Genomic DNA, 24332 nt, shown 5'->3' on the forward strand with positions numbered 1-24332 from the left:
TAACTTTCTTGTAGCAGAAGTATAGGCAGGCAGACCCCAGTAAAATTTCTGTAGTAATAGCATAGGCCAACCTCTGAAACATTGGGGTACCATGAGTGTAGGCGAAGGCCTGAAAAATTAGTTGGATTAGAGTGTAGGCGTGGGCCCGAAAAATAAGTGTACCAAGAGTACAAGTGTAGCTCTGAAAAATGTATCAACCGAGAGGGCAGGTGAAACCCATAAATATTTTTTTGAAACATATAGCTCAGTGTTGCTTAATTTGTAACAGAGCCTGGAGGCAGCCCTGTTGAAACAATTGGTTCATGTTAAAGTATCAATACTTTTGAAACTTTGAAAAATTGTAAAAACATTGGTAGATGTAGATGAGCCTTTTGGGCCGCAGAAAAATTGGCCGTTCAGCGCGATGACATGTTCTTTCTAGTGGAGGAGTAGCAGGAGGAGGACTAATGTCAGAGAAAGATTGACAAAGATAAATGCCCCGTTTTTCCGGTGATAGAGAAGCATGCTTTTATCTACGGTTGCAGCGAAAAGAATCCTTAGGTACCGCTGCTTTCCGCTGGTGGAGAAGAGAAGTCTGGGGAAATCCAGGCTTTGTTCATCTTTATGAATGTAAGCATGTCGGCACTGTCGGTTGACAGGCAGGTACGCTTGTCCGTTATGATTCCCCCAGCTGCACTAAACACCCTCTCTGACAAGAAGCTAGCGGCAGGACAAGCCAGCACCTCCAGGGCATACAGCACAAGTTCGTGCCATGTGTCCAGCTTTGACACCCAATAGTTGTATGGAGCAGAGGCATCATGGAGGACGGTGGTACGATCGGCTGCGTACTCCCTCCTCATCTTTTTGCAGTGCTCCCTCCGACTCAGCCTTGACTGAGGAGTGGTGACGCAGTCTTGCTGGGGAGCCATAAAGCTGGCAAAGGCCTTGGAGAGTGTTCCCCTGCCTGCCTGCGCTGGACATGCTGCCTGATCTCCGCGCCTCCCCTGCTACTTGGCCCTCGGAACTGCGCCTGCTGCCACTAGCACTGTCAATGGGAAGTTTACCATCAGTTTGTCCACCAGGGCCCTGTGGTATTGCATCACTCTCGAACCTTTTTCCTCTCGGGAATGAGAGTGTAAAGGTTCTCCTTATACCGTGGGTCAAGCAGTGTGTACACCCAGTAATACGTAGGGGCCAGAATGCGTCAAACGCGAGGGTCACGAGAAAGGCAGCCTAACATGAAGTCAGCCATGTGTGCCAGGGTACCTGTACGCAGCATATGGCTGTCCTCACTAGGAAGATCACTTGCAGGATCCTCATCATCCTCCTCCTCCACAGCCCATACACGCTGAACAGATGAGAGGCAAGCAGCATGGGTACCCTCTGCAGGGTGCCCAGCTGTCTCCTCCCCCTCCTCCTCCTGCTTCTCCCCCTCCTCCTCCTCCAAAACGCACTGAGATATAGACATCAGGGTGCTCTGACTATCAAGCGACATTCTCTCTTCCCCATCTCCTGTTCTGACCGCAAAGCGTCAGCCTTTATGCTTCGCAGCGAACTTCTCAGCAGGCATAGCAGCGGAAAGGTGACGCTAATGATTGCAGCATCGCCGCTTACCGTCTGGGTAGACTCCTCAAAGTTTCCAAGGACCTGGCAGATGTCTGCCATCCAGGCCCACTCCTCGGTAAAGAATTGGGGAGGCTGACTACCACTACGCCGCCCATGTTGGAGTTGGTATTCCACTATTGCTCTACGCTGCTCATACAGCCTGGCCAACATGTGGAGCGTAGAAATCCACTGTGTGGGCACGTCACACAGCAGCCAGTGCTCTGGCAGATTAAACCAATGTTGCAGGGTCCTCAGGGTGGCAGCGTCCGTGGTGGACTTGCGGAAAAGTGCGCAGCCGCGGCGCACCTTGCGGAGGAGGTCAGACAAGTGCGGGTAGTTTTTCAGAAACCGCTGAACCACCAGATTGAGGATGTGGGCCAGGCATGGCACGTGTGTGAGGCTGCCGAGCTGCAGAGCCACCACCAGATCACAGCCGTTGTCACACATGACCATGCCCGGTTGGAGGTTCAGCGGCGAAAGCCAGAGGTCGGTCTGCTCTGTCAGACCCTGCAACAGCTCGGGGGCCATGTGCCTCTTGTCACCTAGGCTGAGTAGTTTCATCACGGCCTGCTGATGTTTGCCCAACACTGTGCTGCCGCGCCACACCGACTGCAGGCGACGTGCTGCTCCCATTTCTTTATTGAGAGATAGAGGTTGCGTAGGAGGAGGAGGAGGGGGAAGGTTTAAAGAAGGTGGCATAGACCGCCACAGATACCAGAACCGAGGAAGGACCCGCTATTCTGGGTGTGGGTAGGACGTGTGCGGTCCCAGGCTCTGACTCGGTCCCAGCCTCCAACAAATTCACCCAATGTGCCGTCAGAGAGATATAGACGACAGGACCTGCTCACACTGCTCTGTTTGTAATAAAGGTCTACCACGTGGACCCAAAAAATGTGATATGAAGCTGGGGACCCCAGAAACTTGCCTCTCTCCTAACCCTGCAGCAGCCGGCTGCGATTCACCTGGACCAGGAACTCGGCCTGTGCCTACACCCTCACTTGGACCTCCGCGTCCTCGCCCGCGTCCACGTGCATGTCCTTGACCCCTACCCCTCAGCATGGTGGATTACGAATAGAGCAGACACAGAGCGGTGTAAATAATTATGGAATTATTGGCGTACAGTTGGAGGCTGACAGCGGTATTGTAACGCTAACTCCAGGTAGAAACAAAGAATACAGAAGACTGCAAACAGGCCTAGCAGTGCAGTAGTGATGCACTACAACTCCCACAAGACACCCAGTAAATTTCAGACGGTCAGGGGTAGCCCAACGAAGGAGTTTTTATTTAAATTTTTTTGAAAAAGAATACAGGCTATATAGCGTGTATATGACTTTCCCTCTATCAGTGGCTGTCGCCGTACGCTGTATGTGAAGTTAACGGCAGACACAGAGCGGTGTGAATAATTATGGTATTATTGGCGTACAGTTGGAGGCTGACAGTGGTTATGTAACGCAAACTGCAGCCAGAAAAAAATTATATGCAAGGCTGCAAAAAGGCCTAGCTGGGTAATAGTGAAGCACTACAACTCCCAGCAGCTACTCGGTAAAATGCACACGGTCAGAGGTAGCCCTAAGAGGGACCATTGGGGTTCTTGTAGACAGGATCCTACACTACCACTGTCCCTATACTCTGTATTACAGACTACAGACTTAGAACGCTATAGCTGTAATAGCCTGCACAGCCCGAGATTAAAAAATATTTTTGGTGCAAAACTGCTCCCAGCAGCCACAACAGTAATGCACATGGTCAGATGTGGCCCTAAGAAGAACCGTTGGGGTTCTTGAAGACGCTAACACTCTCCCTATAGCAGCAGCCCCACTCTCCCTTATCTCTGCCAGCGTGTCTGGGGCGGGACTGCCTTAAATACTCGGCGGTCACTTGATCTCACCAGCCACTCACTGCAGGGGGGTGGGATAGGGCTGGCACATCACAGGAGGAAGCGGTAATGCCTTCCCTGCATGTCTATTGGCTAGAAAATGGCGCTAAACATGCAGGGAAGGAAATGGAATTGACTCGAGTACCGCGTGGTGCTTGTCTCGAGTAACGAGCATCTCGAACACACTAATACTCGAACGAACATCAAGCTCAGACGAGTACGCTCGCTCATCTCTAGTAAATACATATACATGAGTATTCACTGTGTATTTACGCAATCACATTGACTCTGATGGACACTTTTGGTCTGTAATATAGACCCAAGTAGGACTTGTGGTTTTTTTTTACCTGCGTATAAAACGCGTGTTTGAATACCCCAGTGCAAATCAATGGAGATAAAACTGTCCATATTACATGCATAAAGCAGATAAAGTGCAAATACACCTGTGTGAATGAGCCCATAAGTGCCCCTTTCCAGGAAACCATAATGCTGATGCGGCCGTAGTTGGCGCCGACCATGCACCGCTCTGAAATCTCGCACTGTGGCGGACAATTCGTCGATGCAACCATCCAACCTCTCACATTCCAATAATGCGCCCCTCTCAAATTCTGGCTTTGTAGAGGCATGTAGTCGTCAACAAGCTCTAGAAGCGGAAGAAGAGGTCACTACACACAAGGGGCCTCCGAGAGCCTTTTATAGTACAGGGGGGGAAACCACTTTTAGGGCCTCTGGTGACAAGACCGTTCATCTAATCACCACAACTCCCATAATTTACAGATCTGCCTGAGATGGAACCGCAGGACGGGGTTCGCAGCAAAATGACAACTTCTTCTGGGGGCTGGATTGTTTTTGACAGTGTATATGCTATGATATTGCTTTATAACTGAAGGTTTAGAGATTCGCTGCAGTTACTAGAAATGCTATAAGTCACAGGTTGCATCCAAGGATCTTGTAAATGCACTGGAATGTATTCGTCTTGCAGTGGCTGTATGACAACGACTAATGACTTTCTGTCTGTGCCTTTTAGTCGGACGTCACGGCTGCTGAGTAGTCGGGAGGAACATCTCCGCTTGTATCAGGTACATTCACAGTCGTGGTTTGATAGATGACGACAGTCTGCAACAAAACACATTTCATTAGTCTTATCTGTATAATCATGGAACTCTATTGGATGTTTGTGTGGCGGTAGGGCAGGTGACAGAGGGATCAGTGCGGGGCGGACACCGGGCCGTAGAAGCTTCCAGTAATAGATGAGCAATATGGGGTTAATCAGTTATGTTAGACAACCTGTCTGACTCTAAGAATATGTTTATCTCTCCCGTGGGTGGGGGATGGTAACAATCTGTTATACATCACAGATATCAGCAGCACACCTCACATGAGGTAGTATCAGCCAATGTTTCATCCCTGTAATGGCGGTTGATGTCCAATAAGTTGTCTCCAACTGGTGGATGTATATGTCTTCCTCTGGCCTGCGTTCTAGTCACTAGTCGTGTGCAGACGTCGGGTCCTTTCCTGAAGGCCCACCTCACTTACATGTGCCTGTTCAGTACTCTAATGTAAGTTACGCCTCTTTGGACATCTATTGGGGCGAGTCGAAGAGCTGGAGGACGATGTAATCATTTGTAGCCATCTCTCCGGCTGTAGTCCCTGCAGCTTTGTTCTCTTAGCGGGTTCAGTACTGGCGCGTTATGGGGCTGTGCTTCTCAAACACCGGCCACCTCCTTTCTTGTGCTTCTCACACAGGCACAGATTCTACAGGTTACGTCCTCTATGGCTCCCCAAGCCAACTTTTCACTCCTTCGGCAGCTCTCTCTCTCCTGGCAATGCAGTCTCTCTTAAGGCTCAGTACCACATACATTGCTCTCCAGATTACAGCTCTCTACGATCTCAAGTCCTCCAGACCTCCCACCTGACCTCTACAGCCAATTGGAAGTCGAATACAGCACTGTAGAGATAGTTGTATAAAGGGATGTCTTATATCCTTAACTTTGTCAGAACTAATATGATCCTGTAATTGACCTGCGCCTGTATAACTCTTTAGCTATGCCCACTATGTATCCTTTAAACAAATGAAGCTTTGTAATTATCTGGCAATGGGCCATCAATTATCTGAATGGTCTTGTGACCTTTGACTCATAGATGCCTGAGGGATTAGCCATCCACAGGTGTGTTGTCAATAACTGCATGTACACATCTTTCTGTGTATATAAGATGCGGCAGAACGAAGATACTTAGAAGCCCAAACCATATGAGTAGAGGACGCTCTCTCACAGTGTAGTTCCCAAAGGGGGTCTCTGTTTTTGTCTGCCGCTTCTCCAGCTGATTGTAAATTCGGACAGATGATGATTCATAATGTTACATGTATGTCTTATGTTGTGTCTTACTTGTGGAGTGCATTAGATTTATGTGTATTGAACTTCTGCAGTACTGAATGGGTTAATGTCTGGGTCATATCTGGAAAATGTATCATTTTGTGAGTCATGTGATGTTGCTTGTTATATGTGTTTACAAGGTGGATGCAAGTCAGTGCAGAGTGCAGTTGGAGTCAGTCTGTGAATCAGTCAAGGAGAGGAGTCTGCAAGTTAGAAAGTGAGCGGCTGAGACTTCAGAGATCAGTCTGTGTAGAGTATGGAGGAGGCCGAGCAATGGTCTGATGCGCGGCCTCCTCCATACTCCAATGGGAGTTATAATGGGTCATATATGGAGGGTCTATGGCCCCATAGGGGTTCTCTGCAGGGGTATGGAGTGTCTGTGCACATGGCAAACCCTCGTGTTTTAGCGCCAACTCTGCAGCCATTCTTGGGATTGGTGGGAGTTCCAGCACCCCTTGTAGTAAGTACAATAAGCTACATATTCGGCAACTTACCGTATCTTCCAAAGTTGTTCGGCAGACAGTTCTGCAGGCGAACACACTTGTGGATATACTAATGCACAACATCAGCATGTAAAGCAGTAAAACATATGACACAAAACCGATTCCAGCAGGCTGAAAGAGAAAGAAAGGAGACGTTTTGTAGGACACGACACACAGATCGGAATCTCTTCTGGGCTACAATATATGAAGGAGCAGTTGACCCCCTTGAGAAAGCAGATGCGAAACATGCATTGGGACTCAGGATAAAGGTCTTGATTGCCATGTGGTAACAACTTTGTATTTATATTTTGTGGGATTCGACAGTCTTAGGGCTAATGCCTACGGACGAATTATCGCTGTGGAATTTGTGGTCAGACACCCGCCGCAAATTCTGCAGCAAAGTCTGTCCATAGACATGCTGTGTGTTATGTGTGCTGCCCGGATCTGTAGTTCTAGGCTTCCTAGCACCACAGCTACAGGTGGTTGAGGATTAATTGAGCTGGCTGGGTGTGGTACTTCCTGCTACCCAATCCCCTGGGTCTGGGCTCACATATAAACCCAGCTCCTGGTCAGTCTGAAGCTGATCTTGTATTGTTTGGATGTGATCTGTGTCTTGCTGGTTCTTGTCCGTTTGAATTCTGTCAGTTTTGTGTCAGCTTGCTGTGTGATCTGTGTCCTGTCCTGTTGCAGGGTGCTGTGTGAGCCGTGTTCGGTTCTGCTGGACTCCTGGTTAGTCTAGGGACTAGCGGTATAACTAGGAGCCATGAAGTGGTCTGCTAGCTTTCACATCTTGTACAAAATGTCAACTAATACCTGGTATTTATATTCAGCTTATCATCTGTTACTAGTGGTTGCATTTTGGCTGTTGTATGCTGTGTATTCTGGCTCTGTGTGTCCTGTTGTTCAGTCCCTGTCATGTGAATGCATCCTGTTCTGGTGCATGGCTCCTAGGATGAGCTAGGGCTGAGATCCGAAGACCGCTGGGCTGCCCTTATTAGGGCAATGTCCCCGCTTCGGTAGGGCCAGGTCAACCTCCCCGGTAGCACAGGGACAATTTGCCAGATACCCGCGTGCATACCTAGTCCTCTTTGGTCACGATTGTAACATTATGCCCCCCCCCCCCACACACATACAAAAGGGGGTGCATTTTCAAATACAGTTTATTACTCCAATTTTAAGGAAAAAGGTTGTATCTTAAAGTGAAAATCACCCGTCCATCCACCAGTAAGAGTGGAAACAGTGGAGCGTGGCCCTGCAGGTTTCCACAAAAGTCTTTAGAAATGCACGGTCAGAGCAGGCAGAGAATTTGACATCCCGACGCCGATGGTGTGGAAGATTCTGCGCAAATGTTTACAATGTTATCCCTGCTGATTGCAATTGTTACCAACTCTGATACCAGACGACAAAGCGAGGCCACATTCTTCCTGCTAAAGTCTGCAAACTAATAGAAAGCGATGGTTTCATGGAGTCTTTAGTGTTTAGTGATGAAGCCTCCTTCCACATTTTAGGCAACAAGCAATGTCAGAGTTATATAATACAATATTGTTAGAAAAAATTTGTCACCGCGCTACAAGGTACTTTGTGTTGTATATATGAAGAACACTTTGTCTTTAGCGGTAAGCGTAAAGGCAAGCGATAGTGTAGGAAAGACACTTACTGGGGAGGAGGGGGTGTGTAGATACAGAAACCCCCTCCTTGAAGTGTAGACTCCAATCACAGATGATGGTACACACCGGTGTACTGGATAAAATCCAAGGTTTTATTAAACAATCCACCGATTGTGGATAACGTATTAGACAGGCAACGCGTTTCGGTGTCCCGATGACATCTTTCTCAAGCCATATGATACATAAAAAGCATAAGACATGTACTCACATTTATAATGAAATCGAAAGTGAAAATGCTCGATGCATCCGTGGGTAGCGCCATTTTGTGGGCGGGGTTTGCTATGATAATGTATGACATGGTGATAGGGGGAAGAGCCAGCGTTAAAGTAACTGGAGGATGGAATAAAAGTTACATTTGGGCAATTGTAAACAAATTTGTGTGGATAGGGGGCCCAGAGACAACTATCAGATTTGCAGGAAAAAACGAGCAGTAGAATGTTAAGAAATCAAAGTATAGTGTAGGGATTGGACACTGGGGGCGTGTTTAGTAGCGCGTTGTGGTCACGTGGGGACCACGTACCGCGTCATAATAGGGATGGGGCTAATGTGTGCCACTATCATGCTGAATTGGCGTGCCGTGTCATTAAGCTTGATGAAGCTCATTGGATGGCGCGGTCATCCAATGGGGGCTACGTGACGCGTCATCCTCATGAAGGGGGTTTGTAGTTAACGCGGTCACGCTGTGTTAGCGTGCCATGTTGCGTTTTTCTTTCTCTTTCTTTCCATTTTTTATTCCGAAAAGGACTTTCAAAAGAGGTTAGAGACGAGCTGGCCAGAGTGGAGACTCTGGGTGGTTAGGAAGATTTCATTCAATTAAGCATCCACAGGGATCAGAGGCTTACGGAACGGTGAAAGGAGAAGTTACGTTTTTTGCTCCCAGGGGCAAACCCCTCCACATGGCAGAGAAAGAGAGGCATCACTCTGGGAATTTATCCCTGTATTGTGGGGGGTCTGGTCATTATGCTATGAACTGTTCTAATGAATTCCAGAGGACCATCGCCCTCACACATGGTAAGACCATAATTTACTCTGCCGTCCTGAAAGAACCAGACACTGATCTGCCAGTTATTCTATCCATCACCCAAGAGGACAAAGAGAGACATCACCCATCCCTCCACTGTTATCCCTATCAAGATAATTATGGGGAGCGACAAAATCATAGGCACTGCCATGTTAGCTTCAGGAGCAGAAGGGAACTTCATGGATTGTCAATACGCTCTGGATAACCATATTGCAACGGGAGCTAAAACTGAACCTATTGACATGGAAATGGTGGACGAGAACCTGGTTTATGTGTCTATCACTCAGGAGACAAATGAACTGAAAATTCACATGCAGTCGAATTATCATGAGATGTTCAGTTTTCATCTCATCTCTCCAAAAATTCCAGTCATCTTAGGAATCCCTTGGTTCTTTATTCACAACCCGGCCATCAACAGGGAAATAAGAACTATCACCTTCCCCGTTGTAAGGTAAATTGCTGCCCACATCCAGTCAGCGGCAAGACCTTAAGAGTGCTCCCCTAGAAAGTGGAAGTTGCCACCACAATACCAGTTGTTTAACGATGTTTGCAGGAAAAACAACGATCAACTGCCCCCTCATTGGCCGTATGAATGTCCTATTTAGCTTTATCATGGATCTTGTGTTCCATTTCAGTGTATCTACAAACCTTCAGAACCGGAATTATAAGGCCTTCAGGAAAATTTGGATGAAGATCTAAAAAAGTGTTTCCTTAACCCCTTGAGTGGCACGCCCGGAAAATTTCCGGGACCAGCTCCACTGCTCATAGTGACATAGCCGGAAGATTTCCGGGCTATGTATCACTATGGGAGCTGCAGAGCACAATGCCACAAGCTGTGACAGTGTGCTCTGCCTGCACAGTCCCACAGAGAACAAAGCAAGGGCTTTAAAAAACCAGCAGAAGATATTGCAGATATGTCGGCAATCTCCTGCACTGGTTTGTTTACAGGTTGCCATAGAGACCATCGGCTTGTCAGAAGCAAGCCGATGGTCTCTGTGGCAGGGAGAGCTGGTGCTTGGCTGTCAGAGGACAGCTAGGTACCAGCTCTTACAGCAGAGATCAGAGAAAACCTCCGATCTTTGCTGTGTTAACCCTTTACATGCTGCAGTCTATGTGACTGCAGCATGTAAAGGGCTGTCACTGCAGCATGTAAAGGGCTGTCACCATCAGACCCCCGGAATGTGATCAGGGGGTCCTGATGGGTCCCTGTGGAAGTCCCCTAAAGGTACAAAAAAAAAAATTAAAAAAAAAAGTTTAAAAATTTAAAAAAAATTATAAAAACACTTGTGTCCCTTTACTTTGTAAAAAATCAAAAATACAATCACACATGTGGTATCCATGCGTCGTAATGACCCAGAGAAGGAAGTTAATACATTATTTAACCCCTTAATGACATGGCCCCTTTTTTTCTTTTTTCCCCATTTCTTTTTTTCCTCCCCCCTGTTTAAAAAATCACAACTTGTCCCGCAAAAAACAAGCCCTTATATGGCCGTGTCAATGGAAAAATGAAAAAGTTATGGCTCTTGAGACGCAAGATTAGACCATTTTAAAAAACCTGCCCTGGTGGGCACGACAGGGTGGTAGGAAACCCGCCACTCAAGGGGTTAAAGGGGTTGTCTCGCGCCGAAACGGGGTTTTTTTTGCATAGGCCCCCCGTTCAGCGCAGAACAAACCCAAGGGATGTGTTGAAATAAAAAAAAAAAAATTACTTACCCGAATCCCCTCTCTGCATCTTCTTTCTTTTCCTCCAAGATGGCCGCCGGGATCTTCACCCACGATGCACTGCGGGTCTTCTCCCATGGTGCACCGTGGGTTCTGTGCGGTCCATTGCCGATTCCAGCCTCCTGATTGGCTGGAATCGGCACACGTGACGGGGCGGGGCTACGCGATGATGCGTAGAAGGGGGCGAAGCCAGAACGCCGCTCGTGCCTGAAACGACCAGAAGGGTGAAGACACTTCTGCACAAGCACGTCTAATCGGACGATTAGACGCTGAAATTAGACGGCTCCATGGAGACGGGGACGCCAGCGCAGGGAAGGTAAGTGTATAACTTCTGTATGGCACATATTTAATGCTCGATATATATTACAAAGTGCGTTAATATGGCCATACAGAAGTGTATAACCCCACTTGCTGCCGCGGGACAACCCCTTTAAGCCCTCATCCTTTCCTGCGGAAAGAGTCATATTTTTCATTGAAAAGAAAGATTCTACTCTTCGACCATGCATTGATTACCAGGAACTGAGTAAGATCACTATGAAGAATGGCTATCATCTCTCGTTAATCCCGGAACTGCTAGCAAGGCTGCGGGAAGCAAAGATCTTTACTAAACTGTACCTCAGAGGAGCATATAATCTGATCCGCCCCAGGGATGAATGGAAAATAGCGTTTAGAACAAGATATAGACACGTTGAATATCTGGTCATACCCTTCAGTCTTTGCAATACTCCTGGTACCTTCCAACATTTTATTAACGATGTATTTCCAGACCTACTAGATCAATTTGTGGTGGCCTACCTCGATGACATCCTCAATTTCTCTCACAACATGGAACATCGTAACCATATCTGGTTGGTCTTGGAGCGACTAGAGAGATGTGAATTTGAACATACCTGGATGCAGTTTCTGGGGTATATCATCTCCCCAAACAGTCGGAGTATGTACCCTACCAAGATTAACGCTGTTGTGGATTGGCCTGACCTCGGCTATACCTCTTGACTATTCTTCTGCCCAAATCCGCTGTACTGCACCGCAATCTTGTGAACCAGACCTCGGCTACTCCTGAACATTGCTACAATCCCGTAAGTGGCTACAATACGAGATTTTAGTCCTGCACTAAACTTGTGACACTGAATATAAACCGTGATGTGAGCAGAGTCTTAGTCAAAGATGAATATGTACTGCAATATGACTAATGCAAGTAGTGAATGCAATCTTTTGCAATACCAGAGATAGCCAACGGACAAGAGTGGCGCTGTTTCTGGAAGACAATAGCTGGGTTTTTCTAGACTTATCCAATTTCTTTAAGTGGTGCTGCTCACAGCTGCTGCATAGTGACGGACCGATATAAGGGAATGATTCTTACCTCTGGAGTGAATACTCCGAGGCACTGCGGATCATTATTATAATATGCACAATATGTCCACCTCTGGTATCCGGCGCGGTAAGAGTGTCCTATGCCTACATCAAGTGCAGAAATCGTTACTCCACCAGCTGAGACTAGAGAGCTGAAGATGCTCATCACCAAGCTGGCGGTTACCTGGAAAACAAAATAACAGTCATTACTTCTCATTTTCACACACCCTACTAGGGATATCGCTGTAAACAGGGTTGTCTCGGGAATGCAACCATCATCCATCTGTCTTATTAGAGTAGATGGACATCATAAAGAAGGAAACCAGTTCAGGAACCCCCTATGTAAGCCTGAGTGGAGAACAACTGTGTAAGAACGCCTCCCACTCTGGCTGACTAAAGTTGCTGGTGGCTCCAATCCCAAAACTTCTGTCTCTAATGAGACAACCCAATTAGTAGAGGGGAGTCAGGCATTCAGGACCTGCCACAGTGGAGAGCAGCTGTGAAGAATATCGTCGGAGGACCCAGTTTGCCAGTGTGTATTGTGGACAACTCTTTAAATGGACATTGGAGGCATTGCATGGAGATTAAACACTTGCTGCCAGGTTACTTTACACTTTTTAGGGCGCCTACCCTCTAGCGATATATTTTCTTGTGATGCGAAAGCGAGTGAAAACACATGATTATGAAACCAATGGTTATATACTTATTTGCGATTTTTTCTCTGAAACCTCACAGCGCAGAGAAAAAAATCTGCGCTATTGCTCAGTGTTTTCAATAGGGGCCAGCGGCAGCAGAGCCAGCCCTATTGAAAACATAGGGTTGCAGACAACCCCCGCAGCGATGATTTTTTGGGAAAGACTTGAAATATAAGCCCTTCCCTGAAAATCATCCCTAGCTCTAAAAAGAGATAAGAAATTATACTCACCTAGAAGAGACATCTGGTTCTTCTTTCCGGCCCCAACAGTTGTCTTCGGTCTTCTGGAGGCCAGGGATTGAAAAATCCCCACCCCCAGAAAGCACTGGTCTCTTTGGCTGCATAATTATTTTTTTTTACCTTTTTTTCAGCTAGGGGGAGAAAGGAATGAAGGGGATGAAGGAACCCTCTGCCATAGCTGTCACAGTTGTGGCAGAAGTCTGCGATGTGCTCCCTATGTTTTCAATGGGGCAGGCAATACTGCTGCCGGTCCCATTGAAAACACTGAGCGATATTGCAGAGTTTCCTCTGCACTGTGAGGCAATCGCTCTAGCATTGCAAGAAAATATATCGCTAGTGTGTAGGCACCCTTAGGGATGTTTTCACAAGAGAATGAGCAGTAGGGAAAGAAAGTGGACCAGCGACGACCTACTGAAGTCGCCAACTAAGAAAACCACTCGTGAAAGAAATAATCTCAAAAACTAAATGGTCCAAGTGGTTAACTTTCATCTTTGTACTGGAAGCCTCTTGGCATCATCCTTCACTGACATATTAAAGGGAAGCAGGTTTGATCATCCTCATCTTACCTTTCCAACTGTTGGCTTCCTTGAAGCAGAAACTGATAGCGATCCAAATATAATAAACTGTAAGGATGAATGTGACAAAATTAACTCTTATTTTACAGCAGAGATCAAGAAAAAAAATACTTTATCAATTACATAAATCCAGGAAAAGGTAATATATGTACCCTTAACCCCTTCCCAACTGCATAACCTAAATATATGTCATGTGGTCATGAAGGATGTTAGGAGTGGGCTCAGGAGCCAAGTCTGCTCCATACTAGGTGGTTATCAGCTGTTTTTGACAGCTCACAGTCGTCAGCAACTGCCACTATCAGCGTAAGTTGTGATTGCGGTAAACTGTTTAGATGCTGCGGTTAAAGCTGACTACATGTCTAAACAGCCAGCTGGAGGGAGGACTCCTTCCCATGCCCATTATTACTATCTGGAGTACTATAGAAGGAGAGATTGTGCAAAGGTGTAGATAATGTAGGGAGGGTTTGGAAAAACAAGGAGCCAAAGATGTCTGTTCGTCAAATTCTGCAGAGACAGGTTGTGGCCTGGAGAAATCGTCATTGCAGTCTGGGCCGGATACAGAAGAAAAAGGAAACTGAACTCCAGTCAGAGAGGACATCACCTGTAATCACTGGATCTAACAGTACTGTAATCACTAATATGGTCTGCAAAATAGCTGTGTTGACCTGGTATTTACCATTATGTGGTCACTGTATGCACTGTTGCAGATTTACTACCGCATGTGTCATGGCACATTGCAAAGAAGCCCACTGAGACTGTCCCCCAAAGACTTGTATAAGCCTAGAGCCAGCCCTGGTAGTCATGTGCGTTGCCTATATTAACTCCTTAGTGACCAAGCCTATTTGCGCCTTAATGACCAGGCCAAATTTTAGAAATCTGACATGTCACTTTAACATAGAATAACACTGTAAAGGCTTTGCATATGAAAGTGATTCTGACATTGCTTTTTCAAGACATATTTTACTTCATTTAGGTTGTAAAAATAGACCCATAGAATTTGTGTATATTTATTAAAAGCATCAAAATTGGAAAAATGTTGAAAAAATCATCATTTTTTCACATTTTCAACTGCAATATCTCAAATATGTGCAAACATACTATAGAAATTTTTGATAAGATATATATTTCCATCTGTTTACTTTATTCTAGATGCACATTGAAAAAACCTTTGTTTTTTTTTTAACCATTTAGGAGACGTACAAATGTAACATGAATTTTTAACATTTTAATCTAGGCAGTGTTTTAATCCCCAGGGGAAGCATGTTTTTACGTCCTCGGGGATTAAAGCGCAGCAGGCCAATACATAGAAACACTCTGTGCTGGTCACTAAAGGGTTAACTGTTTGCATTTAGCTACTATGTAAAGAATAAATCTATATAAAAAGCAGGCAAGCCCTGAGGAAAGAAAATAGCAGGTAAGTGGCACAACTAGAAGTTCACTTTACATGTATGTATCTTACCAGTATTCCAGACCATATTGGGACCCCAGAAAGAGTCACAATTCTCGGCTCATCGCTCCTATGCTCCAATATTACGAAGACAATGCCGATGCTCAGAAGAATAATCCCTACAAATATCTGTGTTGTCTGCAGAATAAGAGAAATTCATTTTGACCTTTTATAGTATAACTGTAGGAGACCAACAGGCGATCCGACAGAAATAAGGATACAAACCCATAAGTATACTAAATGTGCAGCCATTATAAAATGTATAGCGCCATTATATGATGTGGCGCCCGACAATGCAGGGAAAGCGGGATAAACATAATACAAATAAAATGCTCAGTGAAAAAAACTGGTTTGAAACCTCATTACTGTATATCCACATTCACAACCATTGTAGATCTCTTTATATTATATAATGGCATCAAATAATAGTCAGACTCTAGCTCTACACAGTGATAGTGATTAGAGTGCAGTTACCTCCAGTGATCATAGGGAAAGTCTTCTCTGATTGGTGACGTCCGTTTCCCCATTTTGTCATGTTGTGCTCTTGGGACCTGTAGTACTATTTGTTTCCATGGGCAAACTGTTGCAAGTGTGGTAAATTGAGGTGACTGATGGTGTGGAGTTCTCCAGCCTGCCAATCACCATCAGTCTGTGCACCCTTACTAGAGGGTGCTGGTCATTTAACCATTATCCATTTCCCACTCAGGCCTTTGAGTTATGCATGGATTTGCTCTCTCCACCTTCCCTGAAGATGATCTGGACACCTGATCTCTCCATCTACATGTTTTGCGGGCCCCCTGTTATTTGCTATGGGGGGAGGGGTACTTTTACTATGTGGTATTATTTATTACTAACTTGGGGACTATAAAAGTGGAGATTGTGTAAAGATGTAGATAACATAGGGATGTTGATGGAAAGCAAGAGCCAAAGATGTCTGTGTGTCATATTCTGCAGGATAAGTTGACATGGCGATCTGGGTCAGATAGAAGAAAAGCAAAACTGAACAACTCTAGTCAGAGAGCACTGACTGCAGAAGTAAATATGACTGACAACATATTTTATTATTGGCTTACCATGGAGACACCTAGGTCTGCATAGGAGCTGTAGTTACAAAATTGTAACATATATTTCAGTAAAGGCCATATTCTTCAAGTTGCTTCATTTTTTAATGTAGATGTCTAGAGAAGAAAATAGTAGTGTGAGCCTCCTGACTGTCAGAGACTGCCAGGCACCCAGGAGAGAGAGGTACAGGCCCAGTTTGGCTGGGATCACACGAGCGTTTTCTGGCAGAGTTCCACCCCTAATCTGTTTCTGTAACTATTTATTTTCTCTCTCTGCGGTTGCGGAGTGGGCGGGCTCTGCATAGTGTGATGTAAGAGCTGTGTTGCGTGCTAATGTAAAAAGCAGTTAAAAGGAAGAAAATGTGTTTATGAAATGGAAAGAGGGAGGAATATGTAAAGAAAAATATAATGCGGTCTGCAGAAACTGTAGGGCAAGTGTCAGAAAAGCTAAAGCTAATAATGAATTGAGGCTTGCAACAAAGGTCAAAAAGGATTTTGGGAGTCAAAAGAAAAGTCAAAGATGCTATTGGATGTTTACAGGATGGAAATGATGAATTGGTTAAAAATGATGTTGAGAAGGCCGAACTTTTAAATTCCTATTTTGTATCTGCTTTCCCTCAGAAAGTAGATGGAACATCATCTGATCTTCCCTGTGCTATTGGGGGAATAAAAGAATGCAGGCTATCTATAAGCAGAGAGATGGGGAGGGAACACTTAGCTAACTTACATGAATTCAAGTCTCAAGGTCCAGATGAATTACATCCTAGGATACTAAAGGAAGCAGCGGAGGTAGTTGCTGAATCACTCACTGTATTCCTTGAAAGTTAACAGAAGTCCTAAAAGATTGGAAAAGGGCAAAGGTTGCCCCTATCTTCAAAAAAGGGAAGAAGGTGGATCCAGGAAACTACAGACCTGTGAGCCTGACTTCTATACCAGGAAAGATCTTTTAATTATTAAACAGCATAAGATATAGTATATCTTGACTTTAGTATAGCATTTGACAGAGTATCTCAAGCCATCCTCATAAAAAAGACCAAATATGGGATTGACAAGGCAACTGTAAGATGGCTTCACAACTGGCTGAGTACTCAAAGAGTGGTCATAAATGGCTGAACATCCAAGTGGAAGAATGTATCAAGTGGGGAACCACAAGACTTTGTCCTAGGCCCAGTGTTGGTCAACATTTTTGTAAAGGATCTGGAGGAGGAAATTGATGGAAAATTGATAAAATTTGTCGACGACGCAAAGCTAGGAGGGATAGCTAACACTAGGGAAGAGGATTCAAAAAGGTCTAGAAAACCTGAAAAGTGGGCGGCCACTAACAGAATGGCATTTAAGAAGGAGAAATGGGCATCAGGGCAAGAAAAATGAAAAAAAAAACACATACAGAATGTGAGGAATTAAGCTAAGGAGCAGCACAGCTGATCACTGCATGTAACTGGGGTTTTGTTTCTGTTCCCCCTGTTTTGCGAAATATGTTGGCGCTTTATAAATAAAGATCATTATTATTCTGTTGACAGCTGTGTCAGGGCTCTTTTTTTACAGGATATCCTAAAGTTTCTATTGGCATCATTTTGGAGTGCGTACAACTTTTAGATTGTTTTTAGTTACATTTTTTTCTTGGAAACTGGGTTACCAAAAAAATGCAATTCTGGGGTATTTTTTTCCCAGATGACACTGACTGTGTGGGATAAATAATACATTACTTTGATAGATCAGACTTTTACAGATGCAGCGATACCAAATATGTTTTTTTTTCTTTTGTTTTTTTTTTATTATAAATATGGTAAAATGGTTTCTTTAAATTTTTAATACCATTTATTTTTTCTAATAAATAATAACACTTTCTAAAATCATTATTACATGTTTTTTTAGTCCTCATAGGGGACTTGAACTTACGATCGTTTGCTCTCCCCTGCAGTGTAATAATAATCTTTATTTGTATAGCGCCAACTTATTCCACAGCGTTTTCGAGGCACACGGGGAACACAAACAATACAAAAATTACAGAAAATACAAAAGTTATATGGGGTATTCAATTATTTGGAAACAAAGGGGGTGGGGGTGATACAGAAGGCACAGGGGCAGGAGGCGGAGCAAGGTGGAGCACAGCAATGTGACAATAACATGTGATATACAGCTTTTTGGGACACAAATAGGAGGTTCAGGGCAGGAAGTGTACATGATAGGCAAAAGTGGAAGGCCATAAGGTGGGAAAGGCGGCATATTGTGGGGATGAGGGACTTGATCATGAGGTTTGGTATACTTCTACGAAGAGGTGCATCTTTAAGGCGAGTCTGAAGTTTTGTGTGAGCATGGGAGGTTCGTATTAGAGGGGTGTTTAATCTGAGTGTGTTAGCAGAGCGGAGTGTGTGGGATGGGCGATGTATGCACAGGAGGGAAGCGATGTACGGTGGCGCGGCGCCATGGAGAGCATTGTGGTGAGGGTAGGGAGTTTAAATTGAGTTCTGTAGTGGATGGGCAGCCAGTGCAGCAACTGGCATAGGTGTCAGAGAATCAACTGGATATGAAGAGGAGTCTAGCTGCCACATTTAGTATGGCTTGGAGAGGGGAGAGTCTGGTGCCGGGAAGGCCAATGAGCAGCGAGTTGCAGTAGTCGAGTCAAGAATGAATGAGGGCGGCAACGAGTGTCTTTAGCATGTCCGTGGTCAGGAATGGACGGATTTTATCAATACTCCGGAGGTGCAGGTGGCATGTTCAGGTCAGAGATTAAATGTGGGGGTTGAAGGAGAGGTCAGAGTCCAGTGTGACCCCAAGGCAGCGGGTGTGCTGTATGGGGATCATGGTGCCAGATACTGATATGGAGATGTTGAGGGGAGGTCGGCTGGTTGAGGGCGAAAAGACAAGGAGGTCAGTTTTTGAGAGGGTAAGTTTTAGAAAAAGGGAAGACATGGTGTTAGGGACAGCAGACAAACAATCGGTGATGTTTTGGCAGAAAGTGTAGAGATGTCACAGGAAGAGGTGTATAACTGGGTGTCGTCAGCGTAGAGGTGGTATTGGAGGCCAACTCTGCGGATGATTTGTCCAATTGGAGCTGTGTAGATAGAGAAGAGAAGGGGGGCAGAGTTCCGAGCCTTGGAGGACCCCCAACAGCAAGGGGGAGCGGAGAGGAGAAAGAGCCAGCGAAGGAGATGCTGAAAAAGTGGTCAGAGAGGTAGGAGGAGAACCAGGAGAGAGCAGTGTATTTTAGGCTGATGGAGCGAAGCATACTGAGGAGGAGTGATACCATAGTATTACATTCTACCGCATTCTACCAGTCAGTCTATCTGCAATGGTAGCCCTGGGGGGCTTCTGGCAGCCCAGCCAACCGAACGCACCAAACAATCTCATCGCGGGAGGGCCGTTCAGAGGCCTGTAAAACCGATTGGGACATTTACAGGGTTCACAGCAACAATCAGTGTTAATGCTGATCATGGCTGTTGCTGATGGATGTCAGCTGTGAGAAAAAGCCGGCATCTGTATTTTATGAGGCAGGAGCGGCTCTCAATGTCCATCCATACAAACATGGAATGCACAGGACATAAGTGTACATTCTGTGTTGTTTAAGGTGTCATGTAGGCAAAATTCTCCTACAGGTTAACCAGCAGCCCAACTGTTACAGATGTGATTAACCCAGCCAGAGTGGTCGGTCTTGGCACTAGTTGCACTACTTAGTAGAGTCAATGAGAGCTCCTGGTCTTCACCCTTGCTCACCTTGAGGGTGGTTAGACGTGGCTGCAAGGAGCGTCCTGGTTACATCATAATACAACAGCAAAGCTCAATAAGTCATCAGATGGTTGCATGACCATATATGCCAATCTGAGCATGGTGCACTTACCCCCAGAACTTCTGGTTCTCCGCTGTAAAATCTAACAAGTGGTTTGGGTATGTTGGCTGGAGCGTTGTGGGGCTGTCCTTCAGCATTTTGTGGTCTCACTTGAGAGATAACCACAGATCCTCCTGCATCTGGTGCGACCGCAGACATGGCTCTGCAAATGCACAGACCAGAAGGGGGGACCAAATTAATGTTACACATAATAATCCCCTTCCTGCAGCCTATCTGGATTCTGTTACACATGGAAATGGTTCAACCCCTTCCTGAATCCAATGGGACATAATAGTATGTCCAGGAGCCATGTCCATGCCATCAGCAGTGGGTGCCGGCTGTAACAGCTGAGATCCCACTGCTACATCAGGGATAACTACAATCCTAGGCATTTAACCCCTTAGAGCATGTGTGTCAAACTCAATGCCCACAGGCAGAATCTGGACCGCCACGTAATTTTATGTGGCCTATGACAAGGTCTAGATGCAGAAGGAGCGGCTCTCTGCTTTCCCTGGAGGATCCGCAAGCGCTTGGCAGCTTTGGCTAATGCGCTAACATTGATTATTATGCTTCTGAGGAGATTCCACAGTTTATCATCGTAAAATGGTAACCATGTCCCCTCTCCGGGTTAAGGATATCCAGTCGGCAAAGACTTTTGTGCCTGAGGTCAAGAGAAAGGGTGTCCTATCCTGGGGTCATTCTTCCAAGCTAGCCAGTCATTCCGGTCAGCGCAAAACCAGTGAATTGATTCAGCGTCTTTACTGGAAAAAGACATCTGCGACTTTGTGTCTGCCTGCAATTCCTGCGCCCCGAATAAATCCCCCAAATCAAACCCTGCTGGTCTGCGGTGTCCATTATCCATATCCAAGATTCTGTGGCAGCATACAGCCATGGATTTTACCACTGATCTACCTCCAGAGGATACGCAGTTATTTGGGTAGTCGTTGACCGATTCTCTAAAATGGCTCATTTTATGCCTTTGGCCAGTCAACTTACCGAGGGATTTATTGATCAGGTTTTTCGCCCCCATGGTTTTCCCAGGCATATTGTATCTAATAGTTGGGTGTAATTTACGTCCAAGTTTTGGTGATCTCTTGGCAAGCTTATGGTTATATTGTTGGACTTCTCCTCAGCCTACCACCCACAGTCCAACGGGCAGTGGAGCACGCTAACCAGAACCTGACCGGTTATCTTCGTCATTTCACTAATGCCCACCAACACAATTGCGTCTGGGGGGTGGTAGGTGCTGTTAGATCACCTGTTCAGAATAACTTACCTTTCGGTATACCTGGTATTTACCTCTGGCTTGCCACTTTTCACGCTTCTCCTGGTCGCTCTGCTGACGTAACCAGGAGACTCCTCCCACCTCTCCCCACAGTCGCAGTGCAGCACCGTCCTCCTCCTTCCCAGCAGTCTCAGAGCAACCGTGCTGTAATCAAAGGGACCGCAGTGGGAGGAGTCTCCCTCTTAGGGGGCAGTTCTAATTATTGCTGTGAAGCCCCATAACTTCTATATACTCCACTGCCAATTTTGAAAATTGTACGCCACTGTGTCCTTTCCTGTGTTACAGGGAATTTTCTTTGGCTCGCTGGCAACACAGTTTCTGGAGCCGTGTGCTAGTAACCGCACATACATGTAAGGCTGCTTTTACCCCTTCTTTACGGTCAGTTCAGGGTTTCCATCTCTCTGCTCCATTTTTGCAGGAGAGAAACTGAAAAAAAAAAACTAAACTGTCCCCAACGCAGCCTTATAGTAACTGTATAATACTGCACTAGAACCAGACGTCTGACTAGCTCGGCTCTGCTACATCCATGCGTCATAAAACAAGGCGGTGGCCGCTCCTCTATGGAGGCGGGAGAGAAACTGGTCAGTGCAAAAGCATCTTGTAAGAACTTGTAACCGCAGCTACACGGGCAGAGTATTACAGGGTCTCCCGAAGGTCTCAGAGAGAAAGCAAAAACAAAATTTGAAAGAAATCAAAACATCGTCTGTTGTAAAAAAAATAGACTTAAAAATCACTTTGTTGATAAATAAAGAGAATAGATTAAAATAAATAAATAATATATATAGAACCTGTTAACCAACACATGCATACCACGTCAACATGGAGATTAAGGGGTTAAATTCTTTAATTCAAAAGCACAAGATTCAATTCCGCTGCGGAAAAGCTTATTGTTGCCAAATGAAGAACGTCTTACAGAATTGTTGCTGTGGATTTCTAACATACAGGAGATGGAATTCTACAATTAGCAAGCGAGCCACAGAACCCATTCCGCAATAAAAAAAATCTGCACTATTAACGAAATTCCGTCCCGTTTGAAAGGTCCTAAAGGAACCCAACCCTCTGTGAGCGGAACGCAGCAGCAGTGCCGCCCCCTCGTGTCCTGACAGTTCGCTACAATGTATGATACAAAGTATCAGCCTGCAGTGCAGACTGTCCGCTCTCCGGTACCTCGTGTCTGACCTGAAGACGGATCCGCTGTTTTCTCGCTGTCAGATCCTGGGGCTGTTTACAGAAGTGACTCATAAGTCACATGACATCAGGGGGAGGAGCCGCATTCCTGACCTTGTGGGAAATGTGCCAGTTCAGATCTCGTACAATGTGCGGCTCTTGTAACTTGTTGCACAGATACTTTTTAGGCTTTAGGGCAGGAATATCCGTGTATTGTATGACCAGCTCACAGAAGAGAGTTAACCCCTTAAAGACCGCCCCCTTTTCTTTCATTTTCTCCTCTCCGCTCAAAAAAATCATAACTTTTATTTATGCATTGATTTAGCTGCCTGCAGTTTGTTTTTTTGTGGGACAAGTTGTATTTTTCAATGATACTATATAATGTGGATCACCGAGGGAACCACTAAACAATAAATAAAATTTAACCTTTATTAATGAAAATTAAAATATTTATATATATCTAAAAGGGCGTGATCAATCCTTTGTAAGTAACGTGCCTGTCACGGTCAGTCGGCACCTGGCGTGTGGCGTAATACCTTGGGCAGTTGTGATAGATAGAACCACTGTATAGTGTATTCTTATTCAATGTCTTACGCTATATGCAACAAAAGATGGACACCAATGTGTATGCTCCAGTAGGGATGATAACGCTCATATCACCATGTCTCCGTTCAAATACTGGTGCCACAGTATGAATGGCAGGAGCAGGAGATGTATGCCCCTTGTGGTGAACTAGTGGTAGAGATTAGTGATCAATATACCATACACGAGGCTAAATACACATGGTTGTACTCATATCACCGTATCGCCGTTTGGCAATTATGTCTCAATAAGGGCAAAGAGGAACAATAAATATCCCTTATGTTACAATAGTAGATAGAAACTTATAGTGCATATAGCAAGCAAATAGCTCATTGGATGATGCAGACAATTAAGTCAGCTGTCCAAGGCATAAATAAATATGGTGTGTACTTGATAGCTGAAATATACTGCTGTCAGTATCAGTGCACCATAGCTGCTGCTGAGTGCTTATTCTTATATCGTTTTATTGATTTGAAAAGGCACTGACACATTATAACTTACTACAGTGGTTTCAAAAACCAGGATGAAACCAACTATATGTAGGTTATAGGTAACTACAAGAGGACCCAATAAAGAAGGCAGGACTGATTTATAGCCCACAAAAGAATGCCTAATAATTGGTCAACTATGTAGTACTAAGACCCGTTGGGATAGCACAAATAGAACCAGTGTTAGAGGCACGACTAATGGTGCTAAGTCCAAAATAATCACCTGACACTTGGTCTATTAATCAACACCAACAATCAGTCACACTACTGATTGCTTACTCTGATAAAGATACCATCAACGCGTTTCAACAAACCTATAGCAAATAGGTTGTATCATCAGGATGGTCTAATAAGGTGCAATCTCAAGATGGAGGGATTGCATAACAAATTCAGCTAAGTGTCAAGGCAGTCATTGATGTATAAGACTGCGCTATTAGATCAGCTGTGTTAACAGGTAGCGATGTAGATTCAGCTAAGTGTCAAGGCAGTCATTGATATGTAAGACTGCGCTGTTAGATCAGCCGTATTAACGGGTAGCGATGTGAACAGCCTGACCGGCTGTATAGAAATGAGCAGCGATGGTCCGTAGCCCGATGACAGGGCTTAAAAGGACCAAGCCACGCCCCCCTGTGTGGGGGCTCGTCCTCGCTTAGCCAATCTGCTACAGTTCCTCACCCGACACTTGTCTAACCAGGATCTCGCGATAGCGGAGGTCCCGCGCATGCGCAGAACCACACAGCGCTCGGTGATGCCAACCAGCGCCAACCACAGAAGCAGAAGACGCAGCGGCATCAGAACACTTATGCGGATGTACCTTAAAGCGCGCTGAAAAACATAAAAAAATGTTTAAAAAATTCTAAGTGAAGGTGAAAAAAAACCCGCAATTC

The 24332-nt window shown here is 45.3% G+C and overlaps 1 protein-coding gene across 2 annotated transcripts; it reads right to left on the minus strand.

The window, feature by feature from the left end:
- Nucleotides 1–2661: 2661 nt before the first annotated feature.
- LOC136631805 (membrane-spanning 4-domains subfamily A member 4A-like) lies at nt 2662–22510 on the minus strand. 2 transcript variants are annotated; one of them, XM_066606180.1, is made up of 7 exons: nt 22376–22510; nt 19936–20086; nt 15049–15174; nt 13581–13637; nt 12091–12264; nt 6330–6449; nt 2664–4576 (listed from the first exon to the last, which is right to left on the minus strand). In XM_066606180.1, the coding sequence occupies exons 2-7, from the start codon at nt 20080–20082 to the stop codon at nt 4484–4486; spliced, it is 717 nt and encodes a 238-aa protein (XP_066462277.1). In that variant the 5' UTR covers nt 20083–20086; nt 22376–22510; the 3' UTR covers nt 2664–4483. The 2 variants fall into 2 exon arrangements, with proteins under 2 accessions (XP_066462278.1, XP_066462277.1); XM_066606181.1 differs by lacking the exon at nt 13581–13637 and having other exon boundaries at nt 2662–4576.
- Between the last annotated feature and the right edge of the window lie 1822 nt (nt 22511–24332).

This window comes from Eleutherodactylus coqui, chromosome 6 (assembly GCF_035609145.1).
Source record: "Eleutherodactylus coqui strain aEleCoq1 chromosome 6, aEleCoq1.hap1, whole genome shotgun sequence".
Taxonomy (NCBI): Eukaryota; Metazoa; Chordata; class Amphibia; order Anura; family Eleutherodactylidae; genus Eleutherodactylus; species Eleutherodactylus coqui.

Bases quoted from the DNA above. Each gene is read 5' to 3' on its own strand.
- LOC136631805 (XM_066606180.1), bottom strand. From the start codon at position 20,082: ATGTCTGCGGTCGCACCAGATGCAGGAGGATCTGTGGTTATCTCTCAA. The intron at 12,265-13,580 runs GTAAGATGAGGA...TTTGTTTTCCAG, and splicing joins GGAAGCCAACAGTTGGAAAG to GTAACCGCCAGCTTGGTGAT. The intron at 6,450-12,090 runs GTAAGAATCATT...TTTCTCTTTCAG, and splicing joins TCGGAGTATTCACTCCAGAG to CCTGCTGGAATCGGTTTTGT.